The following is a 13,221-nucleotide window of genomic DNA, read 5'->3' on the forward strand; positions in this document are numbered from 1 at the left end:
GCGGATAGGTTAATCTGGTGAATTTGATAGTTATCCAATGAAATATCTCGTATCTTTGTATTTGTCCATCCCAGGCTCTCTATATAAATGGAATCTGATCACATACTTGCTGTCTATCCGGTGTCATTATCACAACATTACTGGTGCAATGAAAGCAGTCTTATTTATCACGAAAGAGTGCGCTTTTACTTTGTGTCTGAGAAGTGGAGATGATGGATGAAAATTCTAATGTCATGAGTTTGGCCGTTACTATCTGCAGTACCTCACAGTAAGTGACAGCTATGGCTCACTCAGTAGTGCTACCACCTCTGGGTCAGAGGTTTGTCGATTCAAGGCTCACCCCAGGGACGTGAGTGAGTACACAAATCGACACTGATGCTCCAGTGTAGTACTGGGAGCGGTTTCGTCTGATTTTTGCCTGCTTTTTGGCTGAGGCATTGAACAGTGAGCCCCTTTTGCCCTCTCAGGTGAATGTGAAAGAAGCGCAGGGCAGTTCTCCCTGGGATACTGGCCGATACTTATCCATCATCCAGCATCTGTAAACAATAACTGGTCTTGTTATTTATTTATTAGTGTTACAAGCGGGCTAACATTAACACTGCTTCCACATCCTTCTGGCAGTGTGGCAAGCAGAATAAAATCTATCCTTCCCTATCTCTCGATGTATTGCATAACAACATCAAAGTCTGCTAATCCTTTAATGACCTCTTTAAACTGTAAATTAAACCGTGAATTCAGAAGGCCCGACTGAGATAATACTTCCTTAAGCTTTTGAAAATTAGCTAAGCATTCAAAGTTTTATTTATTAGTCACAAGTAGGCTTACATTAATACTGCAATGAAGTTTCTCCCTCACTTCTTCTCTCTCCCTCACTTTCCCTCTCTCTCTGTCTCTCCCTCACTTTCTCTCTCTCTCCTCCTCACTTTCTGTCTCTCTCCCTCATCTGCTCTCTCTCTCTCCCTCCCTCCCTCACTCTCTCTCTCTCTCTCCCATTCTCTCTCTCGCTCTCTCTCTCTCGATCGAGTTACCATGTAGAAGTTGCCTTCACTGTTGGTGCAGACCCCAGGAAGAGTTTGTGCTGCAATAGGATAGGAATGGAGCTTTAGTCTCATTAGCGTGCTAAGTGGTTCTCGCTGCACACCCAAATCCCTCACATCATCACCGCATTTCAACCCAAAATTGCACGAGGAAGCAGTTGGCAGAGCCTCAGAAACTGTAATGCCACTCTTTCACCCCTCCCACCTCCCCCTCCCTCTCAGTGTTACTCATTCTCATTTTTAAGCAGCAAGATTGGGCAGTTTTGGGGGCACCGGTTCAGACCTGTGCCCGCCTTTGGGCGGAGGTCAGGGTGGCGCAGCGCGAGCTGGCTGTGTGCAGCCGTGGCTCGGTTGTTAATTGCCTCGTTTCTGAAGCCAGAGGGTTCAAGCCTGACTCCTGAAACTTTCGAGTGTGAATTCTTGCATTTGGAGAATACTGATTCCTTCGATCCTGGAACACTGTTGGAGACGACTGGGGTGGCGGGGGGAGCGTGGGGTGGGGGAAGAGAGATCGCTGTGATGCACTGGCCAACATTGATCATTCAACCATAGCCACTAAGGCAGTAAATGATCATTATTGATGTTTGTGAGAGCTTGCTGTGTGCAAATTGGTAGCTGCACCCTGACATTTCAGCAATTAATACACTGTTGCTTAACTGGCTGCAGAGCATTCTGGGACATCCTGATGTGAAAGGCGCTATGTAAATGCAAGTGTTTGTTTCTATGCCATCCTGGCTTGTAGACAAGATATCTGATGCATGGGGTGAGAAACAATACCTTAAATATATAAGAGGGCAGCTTTTATAATTCATCCAGGGGACATGGGTGTCACTGTCTGGCCAGTATTTATTGCCCATCCCTAGTTGCTCCTTGAGAAGGTGGTGGTGAGCTGCCTTCTTGAATCGCTGCAGTCCACGTGCTGTGGGTTGACCCACAATGCCGTTAGGAAGGGAATTCCAGGATTTTGACCCAGTGACTGTGAAGGATCGGCAATATATTTCCAAGTCAGGATGGTGAGTGACTTTGAGGGGAATTTGCAGCTGTTGGTGTATCCTTATCCATACATACAGAGCAGAAGGGTGCCATTCAGCCCATTGACCCAGCGCCACAGCAATCCCACCAGGCCCTATCCCCGTAACCCCATTTATTTACCCTGCTAACTCTGGCTGACACTAAGGGGCAATTTAGCATGGTCACTCAACCTAAGCTGCACACCTTTGGAGTGTGGGAGGAAACCACAGCACGCTTAGGAAACCCATGAAGATACTGGGAGAACGTGCAGACTCCACACAAATTGAGACCCAAGGCTGGAAACAAACCCGGCTCCTTGGCGCTGTGAGGCAGCAGTGCTAACCACTGTGTCACCATATCTGTTGCCCTTGTCCTTCCAGATGGAAATGGTAGTGGGTACCGGACAAGGAACAGAGTATTGGCAGTATCAACTTCCTGTTTACTATTTAGGGAATGCTCAATGTCAGCATTGGGAATCAGAAACAGGACCAGATTATATCAACGACCCTCACATCAGACTGCAGAGAAAAGCTTGAGAGAAGTGTATATTTGGAGTTGATTTGTGCAGAGTATTCCAGTGAGAGCCACCGGTATGAGGTCGTTGGACGAAACGCTTTTAAACATTAGCGCTGGTTCCAGGTTGATTGGACATAATTCACTGGTTTCCTCCGAAGTGTTGGTCAAATTGATTTTCAGGACAAGCATAGAAACTGAGTAAAGGAAATGGCGCAGTGGTTAGCACTGCTGCCTCACAGCGCCAAGGATCTGGGATTGATTCCTGGTTTGGGTCACTGTCTGTGTGGAGTCTGCACATTCTCGCAGGGTTTCCTCCATGTACTCCGGTTTCCTCCCACACTCCAAAGATGTGCGGATTAGATGCATTGACCATGCTAAATTCATAGAATCCGACAGTGTAACAGGAAGCCATTCGGCCCATTGAATCTGCACCAGCCACAGTCCCACCCAGACCCAACCCCCATAACCCCAAGCATTTACCCTAGCTAGTTCCCCTAACACTAAGGGGCAATTCAGCATGGACAATCCACCTAACTTGCACATCGTTGAACTGTGGGAGAAGACTGGAGTTCCCGGAGCTAACCATTGTGCCCCATGAGACCTGAATTGTCCCTTAGTATCAGGGGGGACTAGCAAGGGTGGATGCATGGATTGTGGGGTTGAGACCTGGGTGGGATTGTGGTCGGTGCTGACTTGATGGGCCGAATCTGTAAGGATTCTACGATTCCATGAAAAGAAAGCCACACCGTGACCACTTGAAATTCTGCTCTTGTTTCAATAACTTAAGAACATAAGAAATAGGAGCAGGAGTAGGCCATCTAGCCCTTCGAGCCTGCCTCGCCATTCAATAAGATCATGGCTGATCTGTCGTGTCTCAGTTCCACATTCCCGCCCTCTCCCCATAACCCTTAATCCCCTCGCCTATCAAAAACCCATCAACCCGCGTCTTAAAAATATTTAGCGAGGTAGCCTCCACCACTTCAACGGGCAGAGAATTCCAGAGATTCACCACCCTTTGAGTGAAGAAGTTCCTCCTCAACTCCGTTCTAAACCGCCCCCCCTTTATCTTGAGGCTGTGCCCCCTAGTCCTACTGTCCTTTCTGAGCGGGAAGAGTCTCTCCACCTCTACCCTATCCATCCCATTCATCATCTTATACGTCTCAATGAGATCTCCCCTCATTCTTCTAAACTCTAACGAGTACAAGCCTAGTTTATTCAGCCTCTCCTCATAGCTCAACCCCCTCAACTCCAGTATCAGCCTAGTAAACCTCCTCTGCACTCCCTCCAAGGCCAAAATACCTTTGCGCAGGTGCGGTGCCCAAAACTGCACACAGTACTCCAGCTGCGGCCTCACCAATGCCCTATACAGCTGCAGCAAGACCTCCCTACTTTTATATTCAATCCCCCTCGCTATGAAGGCCAGCATCCCATTCGCCTTCCTGACCACCTGCTGCACCTGCAAGCTGGGTTTTTGCGACTCATGCACAAGGACCCCGAGGTCCCTTTGCACCGTCACCTGCTGCAGTTTTTCGCCCCGTAAGTAATAGTCCTTCCTACCATTCTTCCTACCAAAGTGGACCACCCCACACTTGCCAACATTAAATTCCATTTGCCATTTCCTGGCCCATTCGCCCAGCCTATCTAGATCCTTCTGCAGACTCTCCACACCCTCCGCACAATTTGCCGTTCCCCCTATCTTGGTGTCATCAGCAAATTTCGACACCCTACACTCGGTTCCCTCCTCCAGATCATCTATATAAATGGTAAAAAGCTGAGGCCCCAGCACCGACCCCTGGGGCACTCCACTAGTCACCATCCGCCAATCCGAATAGCACCCGTTGACCCCCACTCTCTGCCTCCTATTTGACAACCAATCCTCTATCCACGCTAACACCCTACCCCCAACTCCATGTCCCTCGACCTTCTGCAATAACCTCTTGTGAGGTACTTTGTCAAACGCCTTCTGAAAATCTAGAAAGACCACATCCACCGGCTCTCCTCTATCCACCGCCCTAGACACATCCTCATAGAACTCCAGTAAATTTGTCAGACACGACTTCCCTTTAATGAAACCGTGCTGCGTCTGCTCTATCAAGCAATTCCCTTCAAGATGCCTCGCAATTTCCTCCTTAATGACAGATTCTAACATTTTACCCACCACAGACGTTAAACTAACCGGCCTATAATTCCCCGCCTTTTGCCTGGCACCCTTCTTAAACAATGGCATAACATTAGCCGTTTTCCAATCATCCGGCACTTCCCCGGAATCCAGCGACGTCTGGAAAATAACCACCAAGGCATCCACTATCACCTCCGCCATTTCTTTCAGAACCCTCGGATGCATTCCATCCAGTCCTGGGGACTTGTCCACAATCAGCCCCTCCAGTCTGTCGAGCACCGCCTCTCTAGTAACAGTAGGAAACCACAGCACCCTTAGGAAACCCATGAAGATACTGGGAGAACGTGCAGACTCCACACAAATTGAGACCCAAGGCTGGAAACAAACCCGGCTCCTTGGCGCTGTGAGGCAGCAGTGCTAACCACTGTGTCACCATATCTGTTGCCCTTGTCCTTCTAGATGGAAATGGTAGTGGGTACCGGACAAGGAACAGAGTATTGGCAGTATCAACTTCCTGTTTACTATTTAGGGAATGCTCAATGTCAGCATTGGGAATCAGAAACAGGACCAGATTATATCAACGACCCTCGCATCAGACTGCAGAGAAAAACTTGAGAGAAGTGTATATTTGGAGTTGATTTGTGCAGAGTATTCCAGTGAGAGCCACCGGTATGAGGTCGTTGGACGAAACGCTTTTAAACATTAGCGCTGGTTCCAGGTTGATTGGACATAATTCACTGGTTTCCTCCGAAGTGTTGGTCAAATTGATTTTCAGGACAAGCATAGAAACTGAGTAAAGGAAATGGCGCAGTGGTTAGCACTGCTGCCTCACAGCGCCAAGGATCTGGGATCGATTCCTGGTTTGGGTCACTGTCTGTGTGGAGTCTGCACATTCTCGCAGGGTTTCCTCCATGTGCTCCGGTTTCCTCCCACACTCCAAAGATGTGCGGATTAGATGCATTGACCATGCTAAATTCATAGAATCCGACAGTGTAACAGGAAGCCATTCGGCCCATTGAATCTGCACCAGCCACAGTCCCACCCAGACCCAACCCCCATAACCCCAAGCATTTACCCTAGCTAGTTCCCCTAACACTAAGGGGCAATTCAGCATGGACAATCCACCTAACTTGCACATCGTTGAACTGTGGGAGAAGACTGGAGTTCCCGGAGCTAACCATTGTGCCCCATGAGACCTGAATTGTCCCTTAGTATCAGGGGGGACTAGCAAGGGTGGATGCATGGATTGTGGGGTTGAGACCTGGGTGGGATTGTGGTCGGTGCCAACTTAATGGGCCGAATCTGTAAGGATTCTACGATTCCATGAAAAGAAAGCCACACCGTGACCACTTGAAATTCTGTTCTTGTTTCAATAACTTAAGAACATAAGAAATAGGAGCAGGAGTAGGCCATCTAGCCCTTCGAGCCTGCCCCGCCATTCAATAAGATCATGGCTGATCTGTCGTGTCTCAGTTCCACATTCCCGCCCTCTCCCCATAACCCTTAATCCCCTCTCTTATCAAAAACCCATCAACCCGCGTCTTAAAAATATTTAGCGAGACAGCCTCCACCTTTCAACGGGCAGAGAATTCCAGAGATTCACCACCCTTTGAGTAAAGAAGTTCCTCCTCAACTCCGTTCTAAACCGCCCCCCCTTTATCTTGAGGCTGTGCCCCCTAGTCCTACTGTCCTTTCTGAGCGGGAAGAGTCTCTCCACCTCTATCCTATCCATCCCATTCATCATCTTATACGTCTCAATGAGATCTCCCCTCATTCTTCTAAACTCTAACGAGTACAAGCCTAGTTTATTCAGCCTCTCCTCATAGCTCAACCCCCTCACCTCCGGTATCAGCCTAGTAAACCTCCTCTGCACTCCCTCCAAGGCCAAAATATCCTTGCGTAAGTGCGGCGACCAAAACTGCACACAGTACTCCAGCTGCGGCCTCACCAATGCCCTATACAGCTGCAGCAAGACCTCCCTACTTTTATATTCAATCCCCCTTGCTATGAAGGCCAGCATCCCATTCGCCTTCCTGACCACCTGCTGCACCCGCAGGCTGGGTTTTTGCGACTCATGCACAAGGACCCCGAGGTCCCTCTGCACCGTCGCCTGCTGCAGTTTTTCGCCACGTGAGTAATAGTCCTTCCTACCATTATTCCTACCAAAGTGGACCACCTCGCACTTGCCAACATTGAATTCCATTTGCCATTTCCTGGCCCATTCGCCCAGCCTATCTAGATCCTTCTGCAGACTCTCCACACCCTCCGCACAATTTGCCGTTCCACCAATCTTGGTGTCATCAGCAAATTTCGACACCATACACTCGGTTCAAGAGAGCTTGTGATTTTTATTGTGTTATTTTTTAACAGATGTGAGAAAGCCCTGCAGTGTAATAACTTGATCACAGTGTGAGCACCATGTTCAATAAGTAGCATGTTGTGATTGCAATGCTCTGACCCATCTTCATCCCATACCTGCCAAACCTGCTATGGCATTGGATCATTGATTCCTCCCTAACTAAGCCAAAAGTCCGATAGCATCATAACTTTCCCCAGTCTGCCTTGACCTCCCTTGTCTCAAATTCAAATGAGTCAGACCACTGACTTTAGATCACTATACAGTGGCTTTGCTGTAAGGGAGGTCTTTGATTTGATTTATTATTGTCACACATACTAGTATACAGTGAAAAGTATTGTTTCTTGCGCGCTATACAGACAAAGTATCCCATTCATAGAGTACATAGCGGAGGAGGAAAGGAGAGAGTGCGGAATATAGTGTTATGGTTATAGCTGGGGTGTAGAGTAAGATCAACTTAATGCGAGGTAGGTCCATTCAAATGTCTGAACAGACCTACCTTGCAAGAGGGAAGAAGCTGTTCTTGAATCAATTGGTATGTGACCTCAAACTTTTGTATCTTTTTCCCAATGGAAGAAGTTGGAAGAGAGAATGTCCTGGGTGCGTGGGGTCCTTGTTCATGCTGGCTGCGTTTCCAGTGTAAACAGTCAATGGATGCAAATACAATCATTGAATTAATGGAACAACCCTACACCGTCCGGTCCTTAGAATTCTGGTACTGACTTTTTGATGTGGAGACAATACACATCTCTTTAACCTGTGCTTAACCCTCTCTCCACTCAATTGTCTGTACCTTTAAGGCTTGATTACCTGTAAAGACTCACATTCCAACCATTATTTTGTAAATTGAGTTTGTGTCTTTATATACCCTGTTTGTGAACAGAACTCCCACTCACCTGATGAAGGGGCAGCAAGCGCTCCGAAAGCTAGTGGCTTGTGCTACCGAATAAATCTGTTGGACTTTAACCTGGTGTTGTGAGACTTCTTACTGACTCTTTGGCCACTATTCTACTGTCTTTCTCTGTGGCTTGATGTCAAACCAAACCTGATAACTCTCCAATGAAATGCCTTGGAACTTTAAAAGTGTTGGATAAATGTAAATGGTTGTTAAATTAATGGGGGGGGAGTCAATGGAGACGAGGGGGAGAGAGCTTAGCTAAATGGGAATAACATGCTGTGGCTATCTGGTTGAGAGCAGATTATGTAGCTAATGTGCAACCATTAACAATTTATCTCCATCATTATTTATTAGTCATGAGTAAGGCTTACATTAACACTGCAATGAAGTAATTGTAAACAAAAAAGAGTGGCACAGTAGTTAGCACTGTTGCCTCATAACACCAGGGACCTGGAGTCAATCCCTGGCTTGGGTGACTGTCTGTACAGAATTTTCACATTCTCCCCATTATGTGCCTGGGTTTCCTCCGGGTGCTCCAATTTCCTCTCTCAGCCCAAAGATGTATGGGTTAGGTTGATTGGCCATATTAAATTGACTCTAGTGTCAGGGGATCAGCAGGGTAAATACATGGGGTTACAGGAATAGGACCTGAGTGGGATTGTGGTCAGCCTCAACGGGATGAATGGCCTCCTTCCTCACTCTAGGGATTCCAAGTCAAAGTTAGTATGAAAATCCCCTAGTCCCCACACTCCAATGCCTGCTCGGGTACACTGAGGGAGAATTTAGCACGGCCGGTGCACCTAACCAACACGTCTTCTGGACTGTGCAAAGAAACTGGAGCACCCGGAGAAAACCCACGCAGACATGGGGAGAGCGCACAGATAGTGATCCAAGCTGGGAATCTGAACCCGAGTCCCTGGTGCTGTGAGGCAGCAGCGCTAACCACTGTGCCACCGTGCCATCCCAACACACCTTCCTGTCGGCCGTTTCAGGAGTTTGATGTCTTGAGACAAACAGTTGCAGTGTCAGCCCTATTTCGCGTCACTGCTTTCTTAGAAGGGAAGTCTTATCAGATGATGAGTTTGCTGATTCGCCAGTAAGTTTTGGGTGAAGATTTGATTTCAGGTATCTGTCTTGTCTCTTGTGTTGGGGATTAATTCAGCAATCTTTGCTTCAGACTCTAAACAATTTTCAGTTGGGGTAAAAGCAGGGTTTGTCGGAGCCCAGCTTTGAACACCCCTTGGTCAAGATTAGCACAGGCACATGCCCGGTCAAACTCACCAGACCCTGCCTCAACAATGCACGTCAGTCGGGCTATGTTAATGAGCTGTTTTTATTCTGCATTCCCTGCACCAGTTATCTGTACCTCCTTCTGCAAATTAAAGTATTTCTGTGCTATACAGTATAACTCATTAGGAACTAGACTTGCTCTCACCCTTGAAACTAAAAGCAGGAGTAGACCATTTGGCCCTTCGCGTCTGCTCCGCCATTCATTTTGATCATGGCCGACCATCGAATTCAATATCCTGATCCCCCCCTTCCTCCCCATATCCTTTGATCACTTTAGCCCCAAGAGCTATATCTAATTTCTTCTTGAAGTCAGACAATGTTTTGGCCTCAGCTACATTCTGTGGTAGTGAATTCCACACATTCACCACCCTCTGGGTGAAGAAATTTCTCCTCACCTCAGTTCTAAAAGGTTTACTCCTTATCCTCAAACTGTGACCCCTAGTCCTAGAGTCCTCCACCATTGGAAACATTCCTTCTGAATCTATCCTGTCTAACCCTGTTAGAATTTTATAAGTTTCTATGAGATCCCCTCTCACTCTTCTAACTGTTCTGAACCCATACAACCAGCAGATACAGAAGATGTTCATTTTGTCCATCCAGCCTGGATGAGAAACCAATTTCCAAAGTTGAAGGGGTTAATATTTACCCCCAGTCAAACACAAGGTTCCCTTTTACTAACCTGAATAACCTTTCCTAATCCTTTGGTAGATTTCTTAGTCCCAGTCCTGATTTTTGGAAGTGGGAGTGTATTTTGGAATAATTGTTTTTGTTGGTTGAGTCTCCTGATAGTTTGGCATGGTGATGTTGCTGGTCGATTCGGGCAAGTTTAGTCGATACATAGAACCCAGAATAGGCTGTGCCAAAACATATACCAAACCCAGAATAGGATGTACCAAAACATAACTGCAGCAGGCAACGGTGCAGAGGGACCTCAGGGTCCTTGTGCATGAGTCGCAAAAACCCAGCCTGCAGGTGCAGCAGGTGGTCAGGAAGGCGAATGGGATGCTGGCCTTCATAGCGAGAGGGATTGAATATACAAGTAGGGAGGTCTTGCTGCGGCTGTATAGGGCATTGGTGAGGCCACAGCTCGAGTACTGTGTGCAGTTTTGGTCGCTGTACTTACACAAGGATATTTTGGCCTTGGAGGGAGTGCAGAGGAGGTTTACTAGGCTGATACCGGAGTTGAGGGGGTTGAGCTATGAGGAGAGGCTGAATAAACCAGGCTTGTATTCGTTAGAGTTTAGAAGAATGAGGGGAGATCTCATTGAGACATATAAGATGATGAATGGGATGGATAGGATAGAGGTGGAGAGACTCTTCCCGCTCAGAAAGGACAGTAGGACTAGGGGGCACAGCTTCAAGATAAAGGGGGGGCGGTTTAGAACGGAGTTGAGGAAGAACTTCTTCACTCAAAGGGTGGTGAATCTCTGGAATTCTCTGCCCGTTGAGGTGGTGGAGGCTGCCTCGCTAAATATTTTTAAGACGCGGGTTGATGGGTTTTTGATAAGCGAGGGGATTAAGGGTTATGGGGAGAGGGCGGGAATGTGGAACTGAGCCACGACAGATCAGCCATGATCTTATTGAATGGCAGGGCAGGCTCGAAGGGCTAGATGGCCTACTCCTGCTCCTATTTCTTAAGTTCTTATATACCAAACCCAGAATAGGATGTGCCAAAACATATACCAAACCCAGAATAGGATGTACCAAAACATATACCAAACCCAGAATAAGATGTACCAAAACATATACCAAACCCAGAATAGGATGTGCCAAAACATATACCAAACCCAGAATAAGATGTACCAAAACATATACCAAACCCAGAATAAGATGTGCCAAAACATTTACCAAACCCAGAGTAGGCTGTGCCAAAACATATACCAAATCCAGAATAGGCTGTGCCAAAACATATACCAAACCCAGAATAGGCTGTGCAGAAAAATATACCAAACCCAGAATAGGCTGTGCAGAAAAATATACCAAACCCAGAGCAGGCAGTACAATGAAGTGTTTAGCTGGCCAGCCTATAATCAGCTGGGTATCTGTGCAGGACATTTCCTCACAACTCCCGATCAACTCTGATTACAACAAAATGACTTTGATTACTTGATTGGGTAGAGCCCAAGTAGGCAGTACAAGGTGCTTGGTTCTCTCAACTTTGACATTGACTGTTATCTCTGCTGTTACAGGAGAATCGAAGGATAACGAAGATTTCCTGGAGGACCTGTCTGACATGAGCAATGAAGAGGAAGAGGAGGATGATGACTCGATGTCTTTTGAAGATGAATCAGATGGTGGGTATTCTTGGACACATTTTAAAATGTTCAGCCTTGGCCAGTTGATAATTGCCGAGGTTAAAAGCTCGAGCAGGGATGGTGAGAAATGAAGGGAAGATATGAATAGTGGAAACGATCTTCATTACAAGTGTGAAAATAGTTTTTGATGCAGTGCCTGTGTAAACAGGATAGAATACAATCTTTAAAGTGCGGAAGCAAGCCATTTGGCTCATTGAATCTGCACTGACTCTGCTCCGACAGAGTGTCTTACCCAGACCCTACCATCCCACATACTTACTCCTCCTGACCTGCAGACCTTTGGACACTAACGGGCAATTTAACACGGTCAATCCTCCTAACTTACACATCTTTGGACTGTGGGGGGGAAACCGGAGCACCCGGAGGAAACCCACGCAGACACGGGGAGAACATGCAAACTCCACATAGACGGTGACCCAAACCGGGAAATCGAACCCAGGTCCCTGGCGCTGTGAGACAGCAGTGCTGCCACGTACAGGATAATATATTTGTCTACAAGATACCATAACCTGTTCTGATTCTTCTGCTCCCTGTCAGGGTATCTGGAAAACAGAGCAGGTTATGGTATTTTTCAGACTTTGAGACTGACTAACTAACCTGTCGTAGTTGTTTCTGACTCTATGGATGCAAATGAATCATAGAATCTACAGTACATTTGGCCCATCTATAATCCCACCCAGGCCCCATTCCTGTAATCCCACATATTTACCCTGCTAATCCCCCTGACACTAAGGGGTAATTTAGCATGGCCAGTCTATCTAACCTGCACGTCTTTGGGGCTGAGCATCCGGAGGAAACCCATGCAAACACGGGGAGAATGTGCCAATGCCACACAGACAGTCACCCGAGGCTGGAATTGAACCCTGGTCCCTGGCGCTGTGGGGCAGCGGTGCTAACCACTGTGCCAGTGTGCTGCCCATAGCAGCATGAAGCAAAGATACTTTTGATGGGGGCAGTAAATTCCGCATGAGGTCGAAATTCTATGTGAATCCTGTCGTCGATTATTTTGGGAAAATACACTTGATTTTGAATTGTAGAAACTTACGCCACGGACGGAGGCCATTCGGCCCATTATATCTGCATCCACCAACAAGGGGCTATCCAGCTTAATCTTACTTTCATTAGCCTCGTAGCTGACAGCACTTCAAATGCATTTCCAAGTACTTGATCAGTGTAACGAAAGCTTCTGTCTCTACCAGCCAACTGAGCAGTGAGTGCTCACATCCCTGCCCTGATGTCCTACGCCTCAACCAATGGCTTGAGTGTGTCTTCTTGAAAGCTTTATCGATATGTCCACCCCCTTCAAGGATCAATAGAAAAGACCTCCCCAAGATCTGCCCATGGTCCTCAATATCCTACCGGGTGTTGTATATCCGCTCGCCATCTCGGGCCCCCCAGACAAATGCATCCCCCTTACTCTTCCAATGTGTTCGCCCAATGCTAGTTGTAGGTGGCGACTTTGTGGGAAATCTGAGCACCTCCCAGGAAAACTACCATTTGGGACAGGTTCAGGAAGAAGAATGCTGTTGTGGCAAACTAATGTGTGACAAGAATTGAGAGACAGGCTAGTGTCATAGAATCCCTACAGTGCAGAGGGGAGGCAATGGCCTCGTGGTTCACAATCATAGAATCCTGACAGTGCGGAAGGAGGCCATTCGGTCCATCGGGTCTGTACTGAC

At 47.3% G+C, this 13,221-nt stretch overlaps 1 protein-coding gene across 1 annotated transcript in view; it reads left to right on the forward strand.

Moving 5' to 3' along the window:
• LOC145339031 (nucleolar complex protein 2 homolog) overlaps nucleotides 1-13,221 on the forward strand; it is a gene marked incomplete at its 5' end in the record, with an annotated part of 55,534 nt that overhangs the window by 37,212 nt on the left and 5,101 nt on the right. The window contains one exon of the mRNA XM_080183457.1: nucleotides 11,417-11,521. Within this exon, the coding sequence (XP_080039583.1) occupies nucleotides 11,417-11,521 (105 nt within the window). The remainder of the gene's footprint in view (nucleotides 1-11,416; nucleotides 11,522-13,221) is intronic.

This window comes from Carcharhinus amblyrhynchos, unplaced genomic scaffold (genome assembly GCF_965287045.1).
Source record: "Carcharhinus amblyrhynchos unplaced genomic scaffold, sCarAmb.v2.hapA chromosome_292, whole genome shotgun sequence".
NCBI classification, from domain to species: Eukaryota; Metazoa; Chordata; class Chondrichthyes; order Carcharhiniformes; family Carcharhinidae; genus Carcharhinus; species Carcharhinus amblyrhynchos.